The 22,905-nt window shown below is 36.5% G+C and overlaps 2 protein-coding genes and 1 pseudogene across 2 annotated transcripts; all 3 read right to left on the reverse strand.

Moving 5' to 3' along the window:
* Positions 1 to 616: 616 nt before the first annotated feature.
* LOC118825984 lies at positions 617 to 2,886 on the reverse strand. The gene is made up of 6 exons (XM_036596869.1): positions 2,674 to 2,886; positions 2,230 to 2,568; positions 1,731 to 2,072; positions 1,491 to 1,592; positions 1,382 to 1,416; positions 617 to 1,239 (listed from the first exon to the last, which is right to left on the reverse strand). Exons 1-6 carry the CDS (start codon positions 2,711 to 2,713, stop codon positions 1,147 to 1,149), a joined length of 951 nt encoding a protein of 316 aa, XP_036452762.1. The 5' UTR covers positions 2,714 to 2,886; the 3' UTR covers positions 617 to 1,146.
* A 7,565-nt stretch (positions 2,887 to 10,451) lies between these two features.
* On the reverse strand, positions 10,452 to 11,963 carry LOC118826062 (annotated as a pseudogene).
* Positions 11,964 to 16,931: 4,968 nt separating this feature from the next.
* On the reverse strand, positions 16,932 to 22,452 carry LOC118826063. The gene is made up of 7 exons (XM_036596951.1): positions 22,413 to 22,452; positions 21,969 to 22,310; positions 21,480 to 21,821; positions 21,227 to 21,337; positions 21,094 to 21,128; positions 20,839 to 20,937; positions 16,932 to 17,171 (listed from the first exon to the last, which is right to left on the reverse strand). Exons 1-7 carry the CDS (start codon positions 22,450 to 22,452, stop codon positions 16,932 to 16,934), a joined length of 1,209 nt encoding a protein of 402 aa, XP_036452844.1.
* Between the last annotated feature and the right edge of the window lie 453 nt (positions 22,453 to 22,905).

Consider the following 22,905-nt stretch of genomic DNA (forward strand, 5'->3'; position numbering starts at 1 on the left):
AATCATACTAGAACAGGTGTAACAAGTTAGTATTCAGGCGATAGAGAGCGGTGATTGGAATGAGATGTAGGGCTGAGAGTCGTGTGATCCCCCTGGGGACTCTGGGAAATGGGGTTTCTAAAGGCCTCTGAGCCCGAGGGATGTAAAGACACACCCAGAAAATGATCTTCTCTTCATGTTGAGTAAATGACAGGGTAGTTGCTTTATACCCTACTGTTGTCCTTCACAGATCACAGAGAAATATAATGAAGTGAATAAAACCAGTAAAATAAAACTAGTCAAGTATAACCTCTTTAAAAATACTGGTCTGCTGACCTGCAATGTTAGGGTTAATATCCTCCAGCAACATTGTTACCCACTAGACTTTCTAGATACGACTCATACCAAAATTTCAGCAGAGTCAGGTACCATGTTTGTGAACGATACAGACATGAAATATACAAAAGTCGTTAAAAGTAATAGTTAAAAGTAATAATGATTGAAAAATGTGTCCCCATATTTCAAGAGAAACATACTGTGGCATCCGCCACAGGCTTTTCAAGGGGAGCTCTTAGGGTGTGTCATGCAAAGTTAAGCTGAGTGTGGTTGAGTGAGTGTGTGAGTGAGTGTGGTTGTAGTGGTCACTGTGAGCGGATGTTGTATGGCTGTAGGTGACCTTCAAGCTATTTTCCCTGCAATTCAAAGACCTTGTGTGCTTTGTTCAATAAAAGAGCATTTTCCTTGAGCAGAAAAATGGCATGCTCTGGTGCTCATGTGTCAACGCTACAACATTATGAATATTCTTAGTGGGAAAGCTTTAATTAAAAGACTTGATGGCTTTTACATACTTTACACTGACATCCAGTGCTAATGAAAGTCAAACAAAATAAGTATTGTGTATTACTCAATTCAACTCATAATTAAACATAAACACAATACATTTTTCTTTTTTTATGCAAGAAACAAATGATTTTATTGAAAATATTCGCAAAAATTAAAAAAGGGGCACAATTTTGCAGTTGATGTACAAATGATCCACTACACATAGATTAAATGAGTCTTAATTATGCTACATTGGTCACATGTAGCTGTGCCTGACTGAAGAAGCTGTGACTCACAGCAATTATTTCTTTGCAGTTGGATCTTTTTAGTCTGCACCATTTCCCATCAGCTATATTCTACTCGTGAAAACAGGTCTTGACTTTCCTTCACTCTCTTAGCAAAACTAAGGACAGCATTGAAGATATCTGTGTGATCAGCCTGAGAGAAAACAAGAGTCATCAATATCAATTTTTTTAAATTTACAGATATATAGCTACAATTATAGCAATAACTGTACAGATTCTAGAAAAAATATGTTTTTATGTGAAATAATATAAACACAGATAATAGATATGATTACCTGATCAGTGTGGCCTGAACGGCCAGCGACAGCACCTTTAAAGAGAAATAATATGATTTAATTTTTGGTGAAATTAATGTAAATTAATTCTAAAAAGAAAAAAACTAACCATTTTTTTGACTCTTAAGTAGAACTCCAATCAGAGTCATGATCACAATAAGAGATATTACATTCAGTGTTATCGAGATGATGAAAATCCAACTGCTATTTTCTGAAATGACAGAAAATGTATACGCTAGATTAGAATCAGATGATAAACAAGAGTTTCTTCTAGTAAAGAGATGTGAAAATTCACCATGCAGAGAAATTTCATTACAGAACAGAAGTTCTATTTTATCAAAAGTCTCACCTTGTACAGTAACTTTAGTTAGATCTCCAAACAGTATCTGTCCACATGCAGCCATAGCACAGTAGTAAGTTCCAGCATCAGAGAGGCTGAGGTTTCTCTTGGGGAGTTTGTAGACACAGCTCTGTGTAGGAGAATCAGTCTCAGAGCTTCTCTTACACTCATCACTCCTGTTTCCATGAGTGTAAATGATTCCTGGATGAGATTCTCCTGATCCATGTCTGAACCAGTACACACTGTGTTCTCCTGAACAGTCTGGAGTAAGAGATTGTACTGAACACTGGAGAGTAACAGACTCTCCAGTCTTGATAACCATTTCAGTCACAGGACGGTGGATGTTCTCAGCTTTAAAATAAATTATTAAAAATAACAAACAGACAGAAATAATACTAACAAGAATGCGTAGTGTGAAACAGAAATCGACATAATATTTTGAAATGGAATTAAATAAATGGAATTAGACGTTACAGATATTACAGTAAAGTTAGAGAGAGCTGTTTACCTTGAAAAAGTAAAAGAGTCCCAGATCTAAACATTACAGCATTCTGCTTTACTTCTCCACAGAAATATAGTCCTGTATCCTCTTCCTTTATTCCATTAATATTGAGACCAAATGCTTCTTCATCCAGAGTTAAACGTCCATCGCTAAACCCTGGTGTAAATCTGGGTTTCCTTCCATCCTCAAATGATCTCACAACATACTCTGGCACTTTTCCTAAACTCTGTTTATACCAAGCTAAAAGATTTTTATGGTCTTTGTCTGTGGTCTGGTCACATTGTATGGTAACATTACTTCCACTCCTCACAGTTTGTACCTGAACCTCAGAGATGTCAGTGTTCACTGAAAAAAAGTGTGCAATACTTTCATTAACAGTAGATATATAACATTATAAATGCATTATAGCTTTATAACTATAGAAATATAGCATTAGAAAATGTCACTGACCTGTTGTAAGCAGGCAAAGAGCGATGATGAGTGTGATCATTGTTGCTGCTCAGACAATGAGACAGCGAAGTGATGAGGTCTGTTTAATTTCAGTGGAAAAACCCGTGTCATACCTGATTGGACATTTTGAAAGTGAGCGCAATTTTCATTGGTCTAATAGTTGTGAGGAAATACATAAACATCATCAAGCTCTTTCCACACAAAGCCACATGTCTATCTTACATCTTTACATCTTTACTATAGAGTGATTCTCACTAGAAATATATGTAGTTATAGAATAAGGTGGTATGTTAACAAAATGACAATAGTTGAAAACCTTTCATGCAGTGAAGAAGCGAAGGCTAGCAGGAAGTTGCTGTTCATTCTGATTGTGTAACAGGTTCAGCCTTTAAAGCTATACGCATGTCACACGCTTCTGTCAAGCCTTTTTGCATGGACATCTTTTATCTGAAACACTTGCTGACGTGTTTCACTGGTATTGACATGCACTGCAATGTGGTCAGTATTGCTTTACACCAGAGAGAGACTGTTAAATTGGTTTATCTTACTTCAAGGAAGTATATTTTTTTTCAGTTACATACATCTCCCAGTGCTCTTTGAAGGACAATTGAGTAGATTATAAAACATCACTACCTGATCAGGACTGTAATGGTTGAAACGTTGCTATGATAAATGAGGGAGCGTTGTTAAAACAGTGTGAGAACATTAATCTTTATTCTTCTATAAAACAAATAATACTTTAATTCAGTCTTTGCATGATGTGTTTTACTCTGTCATTTACTCAACTGTGAATAAAAGGTCAGTTTTTGGCTGGTCATTATATATGATAATGATCACTGTTCTGGTTGTCGGTCTCAGTGGAAGCGGTGGGGTAAAGGGTGCTGTTACTCTCCATGTAGGAGAGCTCAGCTTCCAGGCCTGTGGAGATAACCGTTTACCCTCATCTAAAGCTCTGAATTCAGTTCATGAAGGCCTTGCTAATTAGAGATAGGCTGAATCGGGCATGGTTAGTGAGGCAGTGGGCTGAAGTCTGCTGTGTTTTGGCCTTTGAGGACTGACGCCTGACACATGGTATAGAGCAGAGGTCTTTAATTAAAGTTCAATAAGGTCCAGTCAAAGAAAATTTCCTCAGCTAAAGGTCCGGAACATCATAATGTCTATGATTCAGTGCCATATACTGTATACCGAAGTAGTAGTTATATCAACATCTTATGTAGTCAACAACTGAATGTTGAATCAAATAAAGTACAATTCAGTAATATTTCAACACTATTTATTGTCAGTTTTCTCTTTTTAGAGCACACCATGTAAAATAATCTAGCTCACTTTCTTCTCCAACTGCTGTGTCTTGTTTCGTCCCTCCCCTGTGTGTGCGCCACTCACTCGAGTCTCAGTATTCATCGTAATGCACAGATCTGACTGGCTGAGTAGTGTCACGTGTGATTTTTACAACGCATGCGTTTGGTCTGCGAGTTTCCCGGGCCGCTAAAGCCGTACAGTAAATGTTAGAAAAGTTACACCGATTAAAATACGACCACCCGGCCAAAAATAAATAATTCTCCTTACTTTATCGGTTATAGGCCCGGGTCCGCATAGGACAACGTCTGGGTCCAGACTCGGACCGCGGTCCACTTATTAGTGACCTCTGGTATAGAAAGATCACATACATGTTTTCAGAGGTGTAAGTAACGAATTACATTTACTCTCGTTACTGTAATCAAACAACAGCAGCTCCGACAGGAAAAACACTACAGAAATGTCCAGTTTAGTGAAGAAGGACAGAGGAGAACTGATCCAGCGCACATGAGAAACAGACGGCGTCCAAATGGTCATCGGTATTCATTTTCACATGGACCAAAGAAAACGGCGTTATTATCAGCAGCCAAACACGAAACCTACTGAGATCTGCTTTCACAGCTGAGGCAGCATTAGCCGAGCTAGCTGATCCGAGCTCAACAGGTACCGTGTTTACAGGTTTCTTCTGTCTTTTATAATGATTCTGTTTATTAAATCTGTGTAATGAATCTGTGTATATTTTATTACAAGTCTCTGTCAGCTGCTTTAGTTAACAGGTGTCGCCCACGGCCCACAGTTCACCGTTTAAAATACAGCCTAATTTTGGAGATGGAAACAGTCATGAACAGCTGTGATAAAAGAAATATGTTTAATACAGGATCTTCATCAGCTCTGGACAGTGATTCAGTCGTGCTGCCGTTATTTAGGCTGATTGGCCTAAACTGATCCCTCCTCACCTTCCTGTTCTCTCTCTCTCTCTCTCTCTCTCTCTCTCTCTCTTTCTCTTTCTCTCTCTCTCTCTCTCTCTGTCTCTGTCTGTCTGTCTGTCTGTCTCTCTTCCGCTCTCTGGGCAGCAGGACTCTCACTAAAATTACATTATTAATTAAGCAATCTACTCGTAATTTTGACTCCGTTTTTTTCTCTTAAATGAAATTAAACAGTAACGACCTCTACACAGTCTTTCATGGATTCTAAAATACTTTATGGAAACAGATAAACTAGGACGTCTTATATAATCATCTAAGCATGAAAAGCATGCAGTTGTAATGTAAGCCTTGTTCCTTGTTCACAGAAAGGTGTGTAGATGTGCACTAGCACAGCATACTGTGATCTCAGATGTGGTCTCAGCTCTCAGAACTTTTTTCCCACATATTATCATATTTTTCTTTAGTGTTTTTCTGTACAGATTATTTCCAATGATGTAGCCGAGTCAGCTCAGAAATACGTTCAGGTTGTGACAGCGGAAATACGAAAAAGTAACTAAGTAACTCGGTACTTAAGTAGTTTTTTGCTGAACTACTCATTTACTCTTCCTTGAGTAATTTTATTTACTAATACTTTTACTTGTACTTGAGTAAGTTATCACTACAGTAACAGTACTTGTGCTAGAGTAGGGATTTTCAGTACTCTTTACACCCCTGCATGTTTTAAGCATTGTTTTGATGAGAGACAGATATAGTCACAAAATCATGAGCACTTGCCAACCAAACTTGCCATTACACAGCAATATTTGTAGAAACCTTGGAATATGCTTTGTATGTAGCTCCTCTACAGTAATGCTAACTTCTGCTAGCCTGGTAGTGAGTTTGCATTGTTGTGTTAGCATTAAGCTAACAGTGGTTAACATTGCATTTTATTACGGCTCTTGATATTTAGCAAGATATTTGAAGCTCAAAATACATTTAAGGAACATTTTTTCTGGTTCCATCAGTAAGGATTAAAAATCCACATTATTATTATTATTATTATTATTATTATTATTATTATTATTACTGATGACTCCTATTACCATACCTGTGTGCACAACCTACTACAGTGATGACAAATTATGGTCCAATTAACTCATAAAAAAGCCTGTTACACAAAAGAGCTGGCTGAATCAGTCACTGAGAGAAAGGTGATGTTTTCCACATGTAACATTTCTTCACTGTTTTACTCTTTTGTTTCTTTAGGGACGTCTGTGTGTAAAATGGCAGCTGAGACGGTAAAAGTATGAAGGCTGGGTGAGTGGGAGTGGCTGTGCAGAGGGGCTGGACGTTTACCTTGATCTTACTGAACAGGAAACTCTTACAGCCTGTAGAATCACAAAGTAAATACACCAAAATAGCTGAGACTTCACATTTTAACAGTTGATACAATGACAAAAAAAAACAAACAAAAAACATGAGTACAACTGAGGCGATTGTAAGGCCTCTTGCTATCTTAACTTATATATTAGCTATATTTTATATTAAGTAAACTGATGAATTTGCGTACAATTGTTAAGCCTCTGGGGTCAACGAACGCACCAGCATATCAAATTAGATGTTTCTCTGTGTTTCTAATAATATCTTTGTGATAATACTGCACAGAAATGCGGTTCCTGAATCTGTAGAGTCTGCCTTTTCATCACATCACGAGATTGTATGTGACTCACATCCAGAGTTATTAGCCAATGGAGACATGTTGAGACACACGCCATCTGCCTCTCGGTGCGTCTAACTGGTAGATTCTTGTGTCCGTCATCTGCCTCTCGCCTGTAATTGGTGGATTTTTGTGTCTATATTTTGCATGTAAATGGACACTCAGGAAATCATTAAGGACTCATCATGTTTAAACACTTTATTTTTCATTCAGTGGCCTCAGACATGGATAAGAGTGGTGTGTAAAAAGTCCTTGGTCGCTGAAGTTGCTGCAGCAGTTTTGGAAATTATAGATGAGCAGAACACTTAACTACTATTTTATTCATACATTCCACTACTTTTCTGAGCCAAAAACTTTGAAAAACCCATTTCAAGCCCATAAACAATTCGTCCATAAGAGTAAAGCTATGTTTTCATAAGCGATATTGAGAATTTCTAAACCAGATTTCATTTTTTCAGTATTCTGGCCCAATTATCTCTTTAAACGGTGCTCCAGGTCAAAAGGGCCTCACTACAGAGAGAGCTGAGATTGTTCCGGGCATTTTGATATGTGATATATGGGTATCATGTCGTATGAAAGTATCTTTAAATGCAAATTTAAGAACGTGCAAAAATCAAGAAAATGCCCTCAGATCCCAGAGAGTTCCCAGGGAGTTCATTCAAACAGTAACTTGTTCAAGAAGATTTACAGTCTTGTAGCTCTGTAGAAATGTGAAGTAAAAATACAGCATCTGCATCTCCAGTTAATCAGCATTATGAGTAACAACAACAATGTAAACATTTGTTCCGCTGATTCTTTTTACAACAGATCATTTTTTCAGCTCATTTTTTTATGGAGATGGTAGAAAGTGATCAAGATGACCACATGGCCACACGGTGAGCAGCTAGATCCCATTGTTTTGAAAGAAATGTGTCCCAAAGTCTGAAAATCAGTGTGTAACATTAAAAATGTTTACTACCAAAACACTTTTTCTGCAAATAAGTAAACTTTTTGTGTTTTAATGAAAAATATTATGAGTTTATGTGTACTACTGTTACAAGCAGTGTCTGTTAGTCATGTTCTGGCTAGTTATTGTCTTTGAGCTCAAAATTTGCTAAAATTGTCACTACCGAAACAGTCACTACTGAAACATTTGGTAAAGTTTCAGTAGTGTTATGACTCTTTCGTTGGTGACAGTGAGCATTTGGCAGTCGACTCAGAGACTGAAAGTATAGCTCTTAGAATACACAAGAAAAAAGAACAGACCAGGGCAAAACATGTATAGGGGTTTAGTCACTGCATCTGGCAATAAACAGTATCTCATCATAAACAAGCATAAAGTTGAACAGTGTAGGCTCTCTATACAGCGTTCTGCTGGAGCCGTTGTCGAGCTCTCCAACAAGGCACAATGACCACATCCCCTACTCCGCCCCCTCCACAGAGTCAGCCAATGAGAGGTCATAAGCATACAAGCACCTAGAAAATTACTTTTATTTCACAAGAGGAGAAAATGACAAGGTAAAACACATCATATAAAGTCTAAATGAAGGTGTTGTTTTTCACTCTTTACAGTTGTTATTCAAAGAACACAGAGAAATATGATAAAGTGAAAAAAGAGAGTAAAAATGTGTCCCTTTAAAATGAAAGATCTTCTGATTTTTTACCTACTAACTTGCAATACTAGGATCCATAGATAACACTCATTCCAATAACTCAGGAATTATGCAGAGTCAGGAGCTCTGTTACTGAACAATAAAACTCAGTATGAAAAAGGGATAGAAATGTACAGAAATAGAAATGCATAAATGGTTAAATGTAATAATGATTGAAAAATGTGTTGAGAAACAAATGCATTCTCGATGTGAAGCCTTCATAAATGGGAAAAAAAATGAGAATTGAATGGCTTTTACATTCTTTTAATGGCTTCTACATACTTTATATTTTTTACTTTACATTCTTTGCTAATGAAAGTTATTATTTTTTGTTAATGATAATTTATTTTCTGCATGAATCATAATTTTATTGACAGTATTCACTCACAACTTTTGAAATTGATAAAGAAATGAGTCTGTACACTGCTAATAGATGAAATGAGTCTCAATTATACACATAATGAATTCCACAGTGGCATGTTGGTCAGTGTGAACTTTAACACAACCATTTATGACTGGTTACAAGCAGCTGTACCTGACTAAAGGAGTCATGACTCACAACAATTATTTCTGTGCAGTTGTATCTCATTGATTTCAGTTGTGTAGGTTTCATTTCAAATTGAGGGGGCAGCCTCTTCCTGCCTGACCTTTTATATGATTAGGGTTTTGGTTTCGTGTTAAGGATACATTACAAGGAATGTGCTGATAAATCATTGTTCAATATGTAAAATGTTCTTACCTTAAAAATTCTATGAATTTTATGGCAGGCATGTCACACTGGGGGACCTTCTGGGCCAAAGTGCTGCTGATATTAGCATTTACCCTCATCTAACGCTCTGAATTCAGTTCATGAAGGCCTTCCTAATTAGCTGATGAGCTGAATTAGGCATGTTTAATGAGGCAGTGCACTGAAGTCTGCAGTGTTTGAGCCTGCAAGGACTGGAGCCTGACATGTGCTCTATAGTCAAACAGTATTATATTTACTACACTTTCAGTAAAAAAGGTACTGTACAGGTACAAACAGTGTAAATGTACAACAATATAAAGGTAAAACAGTGGTCTTAAAGTGCAGCTATGTACCTTAAATGAGTTTTACCCAGAGAAGAGGTACATATTTGTCGCTTTTTATAACATGATTTTTAAAACAATAGAAAACCCTGTGGTTAAGACTGTATGGAGTCAATGCAGTTAAAAAAAAAATATATAACTACAATGGAATATGGTGCAGTTATGTTTCCTAACTAATGGTGCTGAAGGTGTCCATGAGGTGGTACCCTCAAGGGTACAAGAGGGGTACCGCCCCAACAATAGTTTAATACCTTTTTTCTGAGAGGGCATAATAAATATAATACTATATAACTGTATAGTAATTCTATAATTCGAACAACTATCAATATATACAAAACAGACATGTTGCACAACAGTTTCACCACAAGTATTCACAATTATAATGCAATGATCTAACTAGATTCTTTATTAACATCAGCTTCTATTCATCAATTCACCTCTTCCATTCACGAAATGTCCTTCATTATAATAGGGCCTTTAACCCAATATGCTTCTAAACATAAAGCTCATTCCCTTTTCTATGTGAGTTCATGGATGAGAGATAATTGCTAAATGTAGAATCTAGATCTGAAAGACCTATTAAATAGTTTAAACATGCATCATATACTGTACAGAATAATCTACTTTATGTTTTATGTTTATTTTTAGCTGCTCGTGTATTCAAGTCTATTAGGAAACGACAGTTGGTGAACCAAGAACAATGAATTATCTGATAAACATACATTGGTGTCATGTAGAAACTTTGCTTTATGTTAAACAAATTAATTAGATAATCAATCTGTTAGAGGAGAAAACTGCTAGACCTACTAAATTAGCTAGCTACACAGCACAGCACAAACAGTATTAGTATAGTTTAATCCAAAGGAGGCCTACAGGCTTCAGTAGGTAACAAACTGGCAGTGTCTTACATTATCTTACATTATCACAGACAGCCTGATAGTTTACCATTCATGTAATCATCAAACATAGAAAAGTGGAGCTCAGTTTGCTACACACTGCATTTACAGTGATCAAGGACACAATGACATGACTAAAAATACAGTTACCTATGAACCAAAAGCAATGACAACACAAGTCACAGCCTTTGGGGGACACATGCCCTCCACCCAATGTGGTGAATATTCCATTGTGGTGATGCTGTCTGTGCCCATTTCCCATCAGCTATGTTTGACCTGTGAATACATGTCTTGTTTTTCGTTCTGCGTTCTGGAGGAGAGATGTTTCATGTCTTGAGTTGTCTTGACTCTGGGTGGTCTTGAGGAGGAAGGTTTCTTAGCAAAATTCAGGACAGAATAGTTTAAGACTTCGGCCTGAGATACAAGAAGTGCCATTAGAATCTATTACAGACCATATGGAAAAAAAATTAAACCAGCAAATATTCAGACATTTATATAGACAATTATAACAATATGTGTACTGCAGATTCTAGGACAGATCTGTGTTAATGTGAAGTAATATGAATGCAAATGACGGACATGATTACCTGATCATTGTGGCTTGGATGGCTGTTGAAAGTACCTTTACATGAAGTAATGTAGTAACATTCACATGTAATCAGTGAAATCAGTTTTGGCAAAAATAATTTTCAGTGGCTCTAAAAACAAAAACTAACCATTTCGATGATTCTTTAGTAGAACTCCAACCAGAAATATGATCACAATAACAAATATTACATTCAGTATTGTCGAGGTGATAACAATCCAGCTGTTATTTTCTGAAATGATAGAAAAGTTATACCTTGTATTAGTATGACTTGATGATGTATTTGTAAACAAGAGCTGCTTCTATTAAAAAGATTTAGAACTTTAGCATGCAAAAAAATTCCATTACAGAACAGAAGCTCTATTCAAAAGTCTCACCTTGTACATTTACTTTAGTTTGCTTTCCGAACACTATCCGCCCACATGCAGCCACAGCACAGTAGTAAGTTCCAGCATCAGAGAGGCTGAGGTTTCTCTTGGGGAGTTTGTAGACACAGTTCTGTGTAGGAGAATCAGTCTCAGAGCTTTTCTTACACTCATCACTCCTGTTTCCATGAGTGTAAATGATTCCTGGATGAGATTCTCCTGATCCATGTCTGAACCAGTACACACTGTGTTCTCCTGAACAGTTTGAAGTAAGAGATTGTACTGAACACCGGAGAGTAACAGACTCTCCAGTCTTGATCACCATTTCAGTCACAGGATGGTGGATCTTCTCAGCTTTAAAATGAATTAATAAGAATAACAGACAGAAATAATACTAACAACAGTTAGTGCTGTGAACCACAAATGAGCATAAAATCTTGAAAGGAAATAAAATAAATGGGATTAAAACTTAGAGGTATTACAATAAAGTTAGAGAGTAATGCATACCTTCATAAAACAAGCGAGTCCCAGATCCAAACTCTACAACATTCGCCTTTACTTTTCCACAGAAATACAGTCCTGCATCCTCTTCCTTCGTTCCGTTAATATTAAGATCAAATGTTTCTTCATCCACAGTGAAACGTCTGTCATTAAAACCTGAAGCAAATCTTATTCCCTGAAACGATCTCACAACATGCTCTGGCACTTTTCCTGAATTCTGCTTATACCAAGCTAAATAATTTTTATTGTCGTTGTCCATGTTCTGGTCACATTTTAAGGTAACATTATTTCCACTCCTCACAGTTTGTATGTGAAGCTCAGACATGCCAGTGTTCACTGAAAAAAAGTATGCAATGCTTTCATTAGAATTAATACTACAATGTATATGCACTCCTGTGTAAAAAATGGTAATGACTTTTACTGATGTTTTTGGCTTGGTCGCAGTCCAGATTTAAACCTTTTACCCAGAGAGAATTAAAACAGAATATATGGTTTCAGATTAAACACAGACTAGCTTGGTAATGTTTTTCAACTTTTTGAAGCCATCAGTGCTCAGTGGAACATTATTGACTCAATACTAAGTTACTTTATCTGTTTGTTAAGACCATTAAAAGCTTTATTTTTTGCTATATATATATATATATATATATATATATATATATATATATATATATATATATACATATAAGTACTGGTATTTTATAAAAATAAGTTCAAAATGTCACTCACCTGTAGTAAATAGACAAAGAGTGGTGATGAGTGTGATCATTGTTGCTGCTCAGACAATGAGACAGTGAAGTAATGAGGAACTTCTTCATTCAGTGGAAACACCAGCCCTGTGTCGTACCTGATTGGATATTTTGAAGGTGAGCACTGCTGTTATTGGTCCAGTAGTTGTAAGGAAACACAAAAACATCATCCAGTTCTTTTCACCCATAACCACATATCTCTCTACATTCTCACTGTAGAGTGATGTATGCTTGACACAGATGTCGTAGAATGTGGTGGTGCATTAAAAAATAGCAACAGCTGTTTGTTTTGATTGTGTAGCCTTTATATTCATGCTACAGGCTTGTGGAAAGGCTTTGTACATGTGCATTTTGAAATAAAAGGTTTGCTGAAGTGTGTCTCACTGGTTTTCCTATGCACTGCCATGTGGTGAGTATCGCTTCACACCAGAGAGCGTCAAGGCTTAAGTTAAGGCTGCTTTAACTTACTTGTCAGTTCAAATGAACAATAAAAAATGTCAGATGAGAACAACAGAAATGAACATAACTGGTATTGCTTTGTTACCTTTACTTATATTTAGTAAAATTATATTTATATTTGATTTACTTAATATATTTAACTCATTTTATCTTGCATACCATCTAAACTTCAAAAGTTGTGTTGTAAATAACTTTACAAGCGATAATTAAGCAACATCTTGTGTTGTGCAAAAACTAATTTGAATATTTGCTCGACTGATTCTTAATTCAACAGATCATTTCTTTGTGTGTAATTAGCTCTGGGTTGGTTTAAGTTTGAAGACTGAATGCAAGTAATGAGCTGAAACTTGTAGTGGGTGTAAGAGAAAGGGGAGTGTTGATAACAGTGAATGTTTCCAAAGTTTCTGACCTGTCTCTACTTGGCTGTTTGAAAAGCAGGCCTCACCAACAGGAAATACTTATGCATAATGTGACTTTTAACACTGGTCACTGATCTGTAACCTGGTTGTTCATAGTGCAATGGACCTTTCTAACAACAAACCCATATACACTATGAACAACCAGGTTATAGATCAGTGACCTGTCTCTACTTGGCTGTTTGAAAAGCAGGCCTCACCAACAGGAAATACTTACGCATAATGTGACTTTTAACACTGGTCACTGATCTATAACCTGGTTGTTCATAGTGTATATGGGTTTGTTGTTAGAAAGGTCCATTGCAGGACACATGAGCCGATAAACAGTTGTTCAATATGCAAAGTCTGCTTACTTAGAAAACTAATTGCATAGTCATATAATTTCATATAACTGTAATAAATGTAATACAATATTTAACTATAAAGTAATACTACAATTAACTTCTATAATAATACATTACTCAGAGATGTTGCTGTATTACTATACCTTTCACTAGAACGGTTCACAATTACAGTGTAGTGTTATAACTGGATTCTTTATTAAATTCAATAACTTTATTACATTTTCACTATATAGCGATACTAAAATAGTGTTGACCTGTTTTGCTTTCTGTAACACATGGCTAATTTCTGCTAGCATAATAGTGATTTCAATGTTATGTTAGCATTAAGCTAACAGTGGTTAGTATTTGTATTCCATAGCAGCTCTCGACATTAAATGCAGACATATGAAGATCATTACATAATTTTGTACTGGATATCACAGTTTGGATGTTCATTCCTTCAGTAAAGATTCAAATTCAAAGCCTGTCTCTGAATATTATTTGTTCCCATCAACTTTATGCCCAACTTACTGTAGTGATGACAGAATATGGTCCAGTTAAGCCATTTCTCATTACTTGACTGGTATACACTCTCTTGCTCATCAGACATGGCTGTATGTTAAACTGCAGCTGTAATGTTAAAGGTATGAAGGCTGGCTGAGTATGAATTAATGGGACAGGAAGTTTCCTGATCTCATCGAGCAGCAGATCCTTCAGCCTTTAGAGACACATTTTACAATTTCTTGGATGGTAGATAATGTGAATTGGCAACCAAGGTGCAGTTTTGTCAGCTTATATTAACATTAAAAAAGATACTTGATACCTTTACTTATATTTTGTATGATTTTTATTTTATATCAAGTCAACTTCTGAATTTTTGTATAGAACTCATTGGAAGAGATTTACAGTACTGCAGCTCAGTGCTGCCCTTCCATTTCACTTGCAGACTGATAAACATGCAGCCACATGCCAAAGAAATGTACTGTAAAGTCATTTGGTTTGTGTGACTGAAAGCCACATTCATTGTTTTTAGTCAGCTACCCGTCACACAATTTATGTTGTTTAGCTGAGCTCTAATTCTGTGTAGCTCTTAGGTAGCACAGCCTAAACTAGCATAGCATAGCTACTTCAGTTCATTTCAAAGCCATAACATTTTGGCATGCAGTACACTGTAAAAAGAGGGCAGAAGTTGATTTAAAGTGTTTTTGAGGTTTTAATTTCTGTAAAATGTAGCTTTTGTTCATCTAAACAAAAATTTTGCTTTGCATGTATAGTATTTATTTGCTTTGAATAAAACCAGTTGAACTGCTTGTTACCACTTTAAGTAGTTTTCTGTGCTGTTTAGATTATGTACCTTTAGACTGCACAGTACAGGGGGAATGTTGCATTTCTGTATTTCAGCATAAACAAGCAAAAAGTCACAGCGTCCCATTACTCTGTGCTCTCCACTGAGACAGCCAATGTGCAATCATCAGCATACAAACAAACACCTAGAAAGTGATCTTTATTTCACAAGTAGATGACGGTGTAAAACACGTTGTACAAAGAGTGAATGAAGGTATTATTTGTTTTCGGCAACACTTTACATTAAACAGTACACTTTCATCAATATCTGTGATGGACAGTCGCTGACAGAAGATGATAAGACCACAGAGACTTACAGTCCAGTACGTTCATGGTTAACATGGCCGACTAGTTAGCTATTATGTTATGGCTGTACTACAGTGGTTATCAGTCATATCTGGTGTTGCTATTTGATCATTACAGTACAGCTAATTCCCATCATGATATAGTGGTTAATTACCTGCTCAAATAAAAATTTATGTAACACTTTATTTGGAGTGGTCCTTTGTAGATGATTAATAAACAGAGTATCAGTAACACATCAACAACATATCAGTGAATTATCTGTAGTGAAGCATCTGAATACATTGAAGTAAATATCTTGTAGATGTTCTGTTGATACATTACTTAGATTAAGTAGCTGTATTGTTAATATGTTACTTCCATTACGCAAAACCTAACTTTACCCGACCTTACCAAAAACCTAACCCTAACCCAGGCCCTAATCCTAACCCTAACCTTAAACTCAACCCAAAACCTAATCCTAAACCTCAGATGTTTTTGACATGTCTGTTGAGTGTTTGTTTCATCTAAAAAGGGACCACTCAAAATGAAGTGTCACCAAGTTTACTTACTCTTACCAGTGAATGTTTAGGCTGCATAGAATTTAAACGTCTGAATGGCTCAGTTCCCTTTGAGTGTCCTTTGGAAACATTTTCAAGAACAATTCAGTTTTTATTCAACTAAAATAAGTCTTTCACACTTGCACCTCACCCACTGACAGGGTTGTTTTGGGATCCAGGAGTGGGTTTCTATGGCATTGCTCCACAAAGAACCCTTTTGGCACCTTAAAATGTAATATAATAAGATAATAGTATGACACTCTTAATATGCACATATTATATTCTATTGCTTATAAGAACTGTCTACACATGTCTTTGAATAAGCAGCCTTGGTTTTAGGCCTAACCAGTAGTCCACTTAAATTTCTGCTGTGACTCATAGTGAATTGTGTACAGGCTGTTCTTAATCATGAATTCGTAGTATCATTAGTTTATCAGTAGTGAAGATCGTGACTTTACTTGGAGAGACACATAAAGTAGTAATTAATGGTGAAGTAATGTGATGTAAGGAGTAATTAATGGTGAAAACGTAGAGAACTCTGAGGACAGTGTGGCAGCTGAATATGTGGAGGTGCAGGAAAGTGATGAGTAAGGCCAAAGGTCTGTGTTCCACACAAAACTGCACAATGGAGGAAAACATAACAAGAAAACACAGCCAAGGTCTGGATGGCATTATGTGTGGAGACCAGAAGGTGGTGTCTCTGCTTTTTGTGAATGATAATGTCCTTTTGGCTCCATCACATGGATGCCTCCAGTGCACACGGGAGTGGTTTGCAGAGTGTGAAATGGATTGATATGTGGATCAACACCTCCAGGTCTGAGTCCATGTTCCTCACCTGGAAAAGAATGGCATGCCCACTCGAGGTAAGGGGAAGGGGCCTGCCCCAGGTGGAGGAGTTTAAATATCTGGAAGTCTAGTCCACGAATGAGATCGGCCCCATGCTGGGACAGGTGGCAACAGTAATGTGGTCGCTGTAACCGGACTGTAGTGGTGAAGAGGGAACTGAGCCACAGGACAAAGCTCTTTGTTTACCAGTTGGTCTACATCCCCACCCACCCTCACCTATAGTCATGAGCTTTGGGTAATGATCGAAAGAATGAGATTGCAGATGCAAGCGGCAGAAATTAGTTTTATTTGAGGGGGGTGGGCTACACTCTACTTCACATGATGAGGAGCACAGTCATCCAGGAGGATCTCAAAGTGTAACTGCTACTCCCCACATTGAAAGGAGCCAGTTGAGGTGGTTCGGGCATTAGATTAGGATGCCCCCTGGCCACCTTCTCTTGGAGGTTTACTGGGCACGGCCAACTGGGACGAGACTCCAAGGTTGTCCTAGGACCCGCTGGAGGGATTATATCTCCAAATTGGCCTGGGAGTGGTTCAGGATCCCCCAGAATGAGCTGGAGGAAGTTGCAGAGGACAGGGTCATCTGGGATTCTCTGATCTCCCTATTGCTACTGCGACCCTAGTTGGATCAAGCTATTTAAGAAGATAAGAAGATGAATCAATCATATATGACAATACCTGGCTGCTTAATAATTTTTCATCAAAGATGTCGGTGTCTTAAAAGGCAGATGCAGTGTGAAGTCTGGGTGAGTTAGCATTATACTGTCCTGTTAACCAGAGATATCCTTTTGTGAAAAGGCAGCTGTGATGGTAAAAGTATGAAGACTGGGTGAGTGGAAGTGGCTGTTCAGTGAAGTAGGATGTTTACCTTGATCTCACGAAACAGCAAATCCTAACAGCCTGTAGAATCACATACTTTCTGTAAAGGTAAATGTGCCAAATGGTGGAGACTTCACATTTTGCAGTTTCTTGGAAGACAGATACACTAAAAAGTAAGGTACGTGAAGTGGCAGGAAAATGCTGTAATTTACAAGTGAGTGAAAATTACCAAGTGTCAGATGAGAACAATTGAAATGAACATGAGGTTGCCTATACTTATATTTTATATTTGTTGATTTTATATTAAATAAACTTAAGAATTTGTGTAATTGTTTATTCAAACAGAAATAACAATCAAGGAGATGCACAGCACTGTAGCTCTTTCCTTTTCCTACCATTACACATGTAGACTTGCAAACACACAGGCAAATGCCAAAGAAATACACTGTAAAGTCACAATAAAGGAATGTGTTCAATTAATAAGCATAAGACGTTACAAGTAATTATGGAACGAGTATTTTGTAAGTAGTGACTGCATGTTTGTGAGTCTACAAGATATTTGTTCCACTGCCTTTAATTTCAATAAATCATTTCTTCATATTATTGCTTTTTAAATTTCATTTTTTATTGAATAAATTACTTTAACTATTGATGGTATGTAGTTGAGTTAGTTTTGAAGACTGAATGCAAGTAATGAGGTAAAACTTATAGTGGGTGTAGGAGAAAAGAGCAGGGATAGAAAAAATGGTTCTGATCTGAAAGTTTCCGACCTGTCCCTATTAGGTTGTTTGAACAGCAGGCCTCACCGACAGGAAATGCTTACACACAATGTAATAACAGGCAGATAGAGGTAGCAGACAAATCTATATTTATAACCTAACAATGCTGAATAAGCTCACAATTGAAATGAACTACTAAAACACTAGACCAGACTATGAAGACTAGAAGCTATAGACCAACAGTAAGCAAGAACTAAGCCAAAGAAGAGACCCAGACACAACAAGTGTAGGGTGGAGTATGGTAGACTAAGCTAAACCAAGTAAAGTTAAGATGGACTATTAACATGACTGAGAATAACATAGATTGAATACATGCAAGACCAGTTTGTTAGGGACATGTACCTTGTACTTACCATTTGTTGGCTATATTGTCATTCACACCTACCATAGTGATGCACTATAATTTCTGAATATAGCTCATGTGTTTTTGCGCAATTTACCAGCCACCCTCTACTTTGTCCATCAATGGAAAGACAATGCCATAATATCTATACAGTCATACTTTACTCCACCTCTCTAGCTTGGTGCTAAGATAACAGTGAAATTTCCATTAAGATGCTTATAAAACTCTTATCTTAGCAGTGGCAATGAGTAGAAAACTTCAGTTACAGGGTTTCTGCATTAATCAACATTAAGCTGGGTAATGACTTGCTTGACTATCACATGTTCTTGATTTAGTCACTGTATTGGGCAGTAAACTGTATCTTGGTGTAAATAAGTAAGTCCAACATCTATTATCTCTTCATACTGTCCTCTGCTGCAGCCATTGTTGAACTCTCCAAAATGGCACCATGGCCACACCCCCTACTCTGCTGCCTCCATCGAGACAACCAGTGAGAGATCGTTAATTTAAAATTCAACACCCAGAAAATGACTTTTTATTCACAGTGAAGTAAATGACTGTCAAAACACATCATTCAGAGTCTGAATTAAGGTTTTCTTTCTGCTCTCTACAGTTGTCCTTAGTGAGCACAGAGAAATATAATAAAGTGAATAAAATATGTCTCTTTTAAAAGGAATGATTTTCTGTTCTGCTACCAACAGAATCAGAATCTTGAGATCAGTAAGACATTGTGCACTTAATCCAACATCAGCAATTATGTAAATATAGAGTCTGGCACTATGTTTATAAATGATTTAGGAATGGAATATACAAAAATAGAAATGCATAAATGGAATGCTTAAATATAATGATGACTTAAAAATGAGCTAACTGTGTCCACATTTCAAGAGAAAACATTACAAATAGACAGGATACATTCTCAGGGGCAAAAGTTTGGCTTTTTACTTTTTGCTTTTACATATTTTACAACGACAAGACTAATCGAAGTTAGCTTGGATAATTATTTTGAATTTATCTCATAATTAAACATGCACACAATTCATGTTTCATTTTTCTGCATGATCCATGAATGATTTTATTGAAAAATTTACTTAAAAAAATAAGACATTTGCAGTTAACATACACATGAGTCTGTACACAGGTGTTATCACATGCACTTTACTATCATAAAGCCTTTATTACAATATGCTTCTAATCAACAAGCTATTTATTTTTTCCCTGTGAGTTCATAGATAAAAGAGAAATCATTGATAAATGTAGAGTGTAGATTTGAAAGAGCTATTAAACAGTTTAAACATGTATGTATAAAAAAATCTTTTGAGACCTCTTATCTACAATGGTTATAAACACAGAGCATTCTAAAAACTTTGACTGGCTATCATGTGTTCTGTGTGCTAAAAGGCCTATACTATAGGCTTTAATAAGGTTTTATATTGGTGCCTTTTGCTTGGATTTTCATGATCGTAATTTATAGATGCTCCCTCATCTCTCAGTGGTTTCAGCAGTACACAGCAATCAATGTGTCCTATGAGATCAAAATGCATTACTTTTACACCAAAACTAATGATAATTTACACACATTAACATTTTGCACACATCATTTGAAAGCTATTGAAGTAAGAGACCATGCATGTGAAAATGAAACCAACTTTACTGCTCACAAGACTCTCTTCATGTTTCCGAACTGTTAGTTAATGTTAGCCCACTTTAGCATTACATTTTATAGCTACTCAAACTGCAGAATTGTATGTAGCAACATAAGACAATAAAAGAGCTGACTGCCAGATCAGATCAGTTTGCTGCTGTAGAATCAGACATTATGGAAACCAAGTTAAACACTTGATTCAAATATCTTTGGAAAAGCACTGCAGATATCAGTTCTGTCAATAAAATAAAACACTAACATTTCTATGGATTGTCTTAATAAAACACAGTGAATTGCTGCTCATGAGGGGGAATCTACAGAAATCGCTCCTGACAACAGGACCCTCTCACCCTCGTCTTCCCCAAATTAAAAACTTAAAATCTATGATTCATGTGACATATTTATCACTAAAACAATTAATTTTGTTGAAAACTGGTAATGACCCTACTTTTATAATGTACCTGTAATCTGATCACTGTCTGTTTTTCTGTACTGGAATACAGGTTGTTTTTTTGTTTTTTTTGATTATGTAACGCTGTTATGTTACACATATTCCATTACTAGCAGAGTTAGGTCTGTTGGTTACAGTGCATCCAAAAATGTGATTTACCCATTTCCCATCAGCTATATTTGACCTGTGAATACATGCTTTGACTTTCCTTCTGCTTTCTGGAGGAGGAATTTTTCTTAGAAAAATCCAGGGCAGCATAGTTTAAGACTTCTGTGTCCTCAGCCTGAGATACAACAAAAGTCATTACAATCCATTGCTGACCACATAGAGAGCAGGTGCTACAAGTACAAGTAATACAATACAATAAATGTACTGTAGATTTTAGGACAGATCTGTGCTTATGTGAAGAAATATTAACAATGATGATAGTCATGATTACCTGATCAGTGTGGCTTGGATGGTCGTTTGTAGCACCTTTACAGAAAAATAATCTTAAGTAATGTTTGCATGTAGTAAAGTGATTTAAATATTGATGAGAAAGTTATACAGTGACTCTAAAAACCAAAACTAACCGTTTCGTTGACTCTTAAGTAGAAATCCAATCAAAACCATGATCACCATAACAGATATCACATTCAGTATTGTCAAGGTGATAACAATCCCGCTATTATTATTATTATTTTCTGAAATGATAGGAAAGTTATGCTTTGGATTAGTAACAGATCTTGTATTCATAAACAAGAGTTGCTGCTAGAAAAAACATGTAAAATTTGTAAATACAGAGAAACTCCATTACAGAAGAAAAGATCTATTCAAAAGTCTCACCTTGTACTTTAACTTTAGTTTGATTTCCGAACAGAATCCGCCCACATGCAGCCACAGCACAGTAGTAAGTTCCAGCATCAGAGAGGCTGAGGTTTCTCTTGGGGAGTTTGTAGACACAGCTCTGTGTAGGAGAATCAGTCTCAGAGCTTTTCTTACACTCATCACTCCTGTTTCCATGAGTGTAAATGATTCCTGGATGAGATTCTCCTGATCCATGTCTGAGCCAGTACACACTGTGTTCTCCTGAACAGTTTGAAGTAAGAGATTGTACTGAACACTGGAGAGTAACAGACTCTCCAGTCTTGATCACCATTTCAGTCAGAGGACGATGGATCTTCTCAGCTTTAAAATAATTAGTAAACCAATAAAACTGACAGAAATATGACTAAAAATGATGAACACTAAACACAAATTAACATAAATTCTTAAATGAAATAAATGGACTTAAAAAGTACAGATATTACAGTAAAGTTAGAGAGAGCTGTTTACCTTGAAAAAACAAATAAGTCCCAGATCCAAACTCTACAACATTTGCCTTTACTTTTCCACAGAAATATGTTCCGGCATCTTCTTCCTTTATTCCATTAATATTGAGATCAAATACGTTTTTATCCACAGTGAAGCGGCCATCCTTAAAATTTGAATTAAATCTGGGCGTCCTTCCTTGTCCAAGCAATCTCATGACAGACTCTGGCACTTTACCTAAACTCTGCTTATACCAAGCTAAATTGTGAGTTTCACTGTCTTTGGTAATGTTTTCATCACATTTTATGACAACATTATTTCCACTCCTCACAGTTTGTACTTGAAGCCCAGAGACGTCAGTTTTCACTGTAAAAAGTGAAATGTTTTCAGTGAACTAGTTCATTACATTAGTTATGTAGAGTATAGAGTATTAGTATTTTACATAAACAAGTTCAAAATGTCACTCACCTGTAGTAAACAGGCAGAGAGTGGTGATGAGTGCGATCATTGTTCCAGCTTAGGGAATGAGACAGTGAGGTAATGAGGTCTGTTGAGGTCCTTTGTTCAGTGGAAACATCAGCCCTGTGTCATATCTGATTGGACATTTTGAAGGTGGGCACTACTGTTATTGGTCCAGCAGTTGCAAGGAAACACAGAAACATCAAACAGTTCTTTTCAAACAAAACCACATATCTCTCCTGCATCTTTACTTCATAGTAATGTTCTCTAAAATAGAATCTGTAGAATGTGGTGGTATATTAACAAAATGACAATAGTTACACATTTATTTTGATTGTGTGATAAGTAACTACAAGTTATCAAGAACTGAACCTTTTTATCACAAGCATTTTGACCCCTTAAAATCCCAGTCTTATTACATACTAAGTCTTGCTATTCGGGAACTATAGGGACCTCAATGCAAACTGGCTGAGCTGTTCTAGCTTTTGTTTATCCCTTTTTC

The sequence above is a fragment of the Colossoma macropomum genome, unplaced genomic scaffold, assembly GCF_904425465.1.
Source record: "Colossoma macropomum unplaced genomic scaffold, Colossoma_macropomum, whole genome shotgun sequence".
Taxonomy (NCBI): Eukaryota; Metazoa; Chordata; class Actinopteri; order Characiformes; family Serrasalmidae; genus Colossoma; species Colossoma macropomum.

Coding starts and splice junctions, on each gene's coding strand:
- LOC118826063 (XM_036596951.1), bottom strand. CDS start 22,452: ATGATCGCACTCATCACCACTCTCTGCCTGTTTACTACAG. Junction 22,311..22,412: donor TCTCTGCCTGTTTACTACAG/GTGAGTGACATT, acceptor CACTTTTTACAG/TGAAAACTGACGTCTCTGGG. Junction 21,129..21,226: donor ACTTAAGAGTCAACGAAACG/GTTAGTTTTGGT, acceptor TTTTCTGTAAAG/GTGCTACAAACGACCATCCA.
- LOC118825984 (XM_036596869.1), bottom strand. CDS start 2,713: ATGATCACACTCATCATCGCTCTTTGCCTGCTTACAACAG. Junction 2,569..2,673: donor TCTTTGCCTGCTTACAACAG/GTCAGTGACATT, acceptor ACTTTTTTTCAG/TGAACACTGACATCTCTGAG. Junction 2,073..2,229: donor GACTCTTTTACTTTTTCAAG/GTAAACAGCTCT, acceptor TTTATTTTAAAG/CTGAGAACATCCACCGTCCT.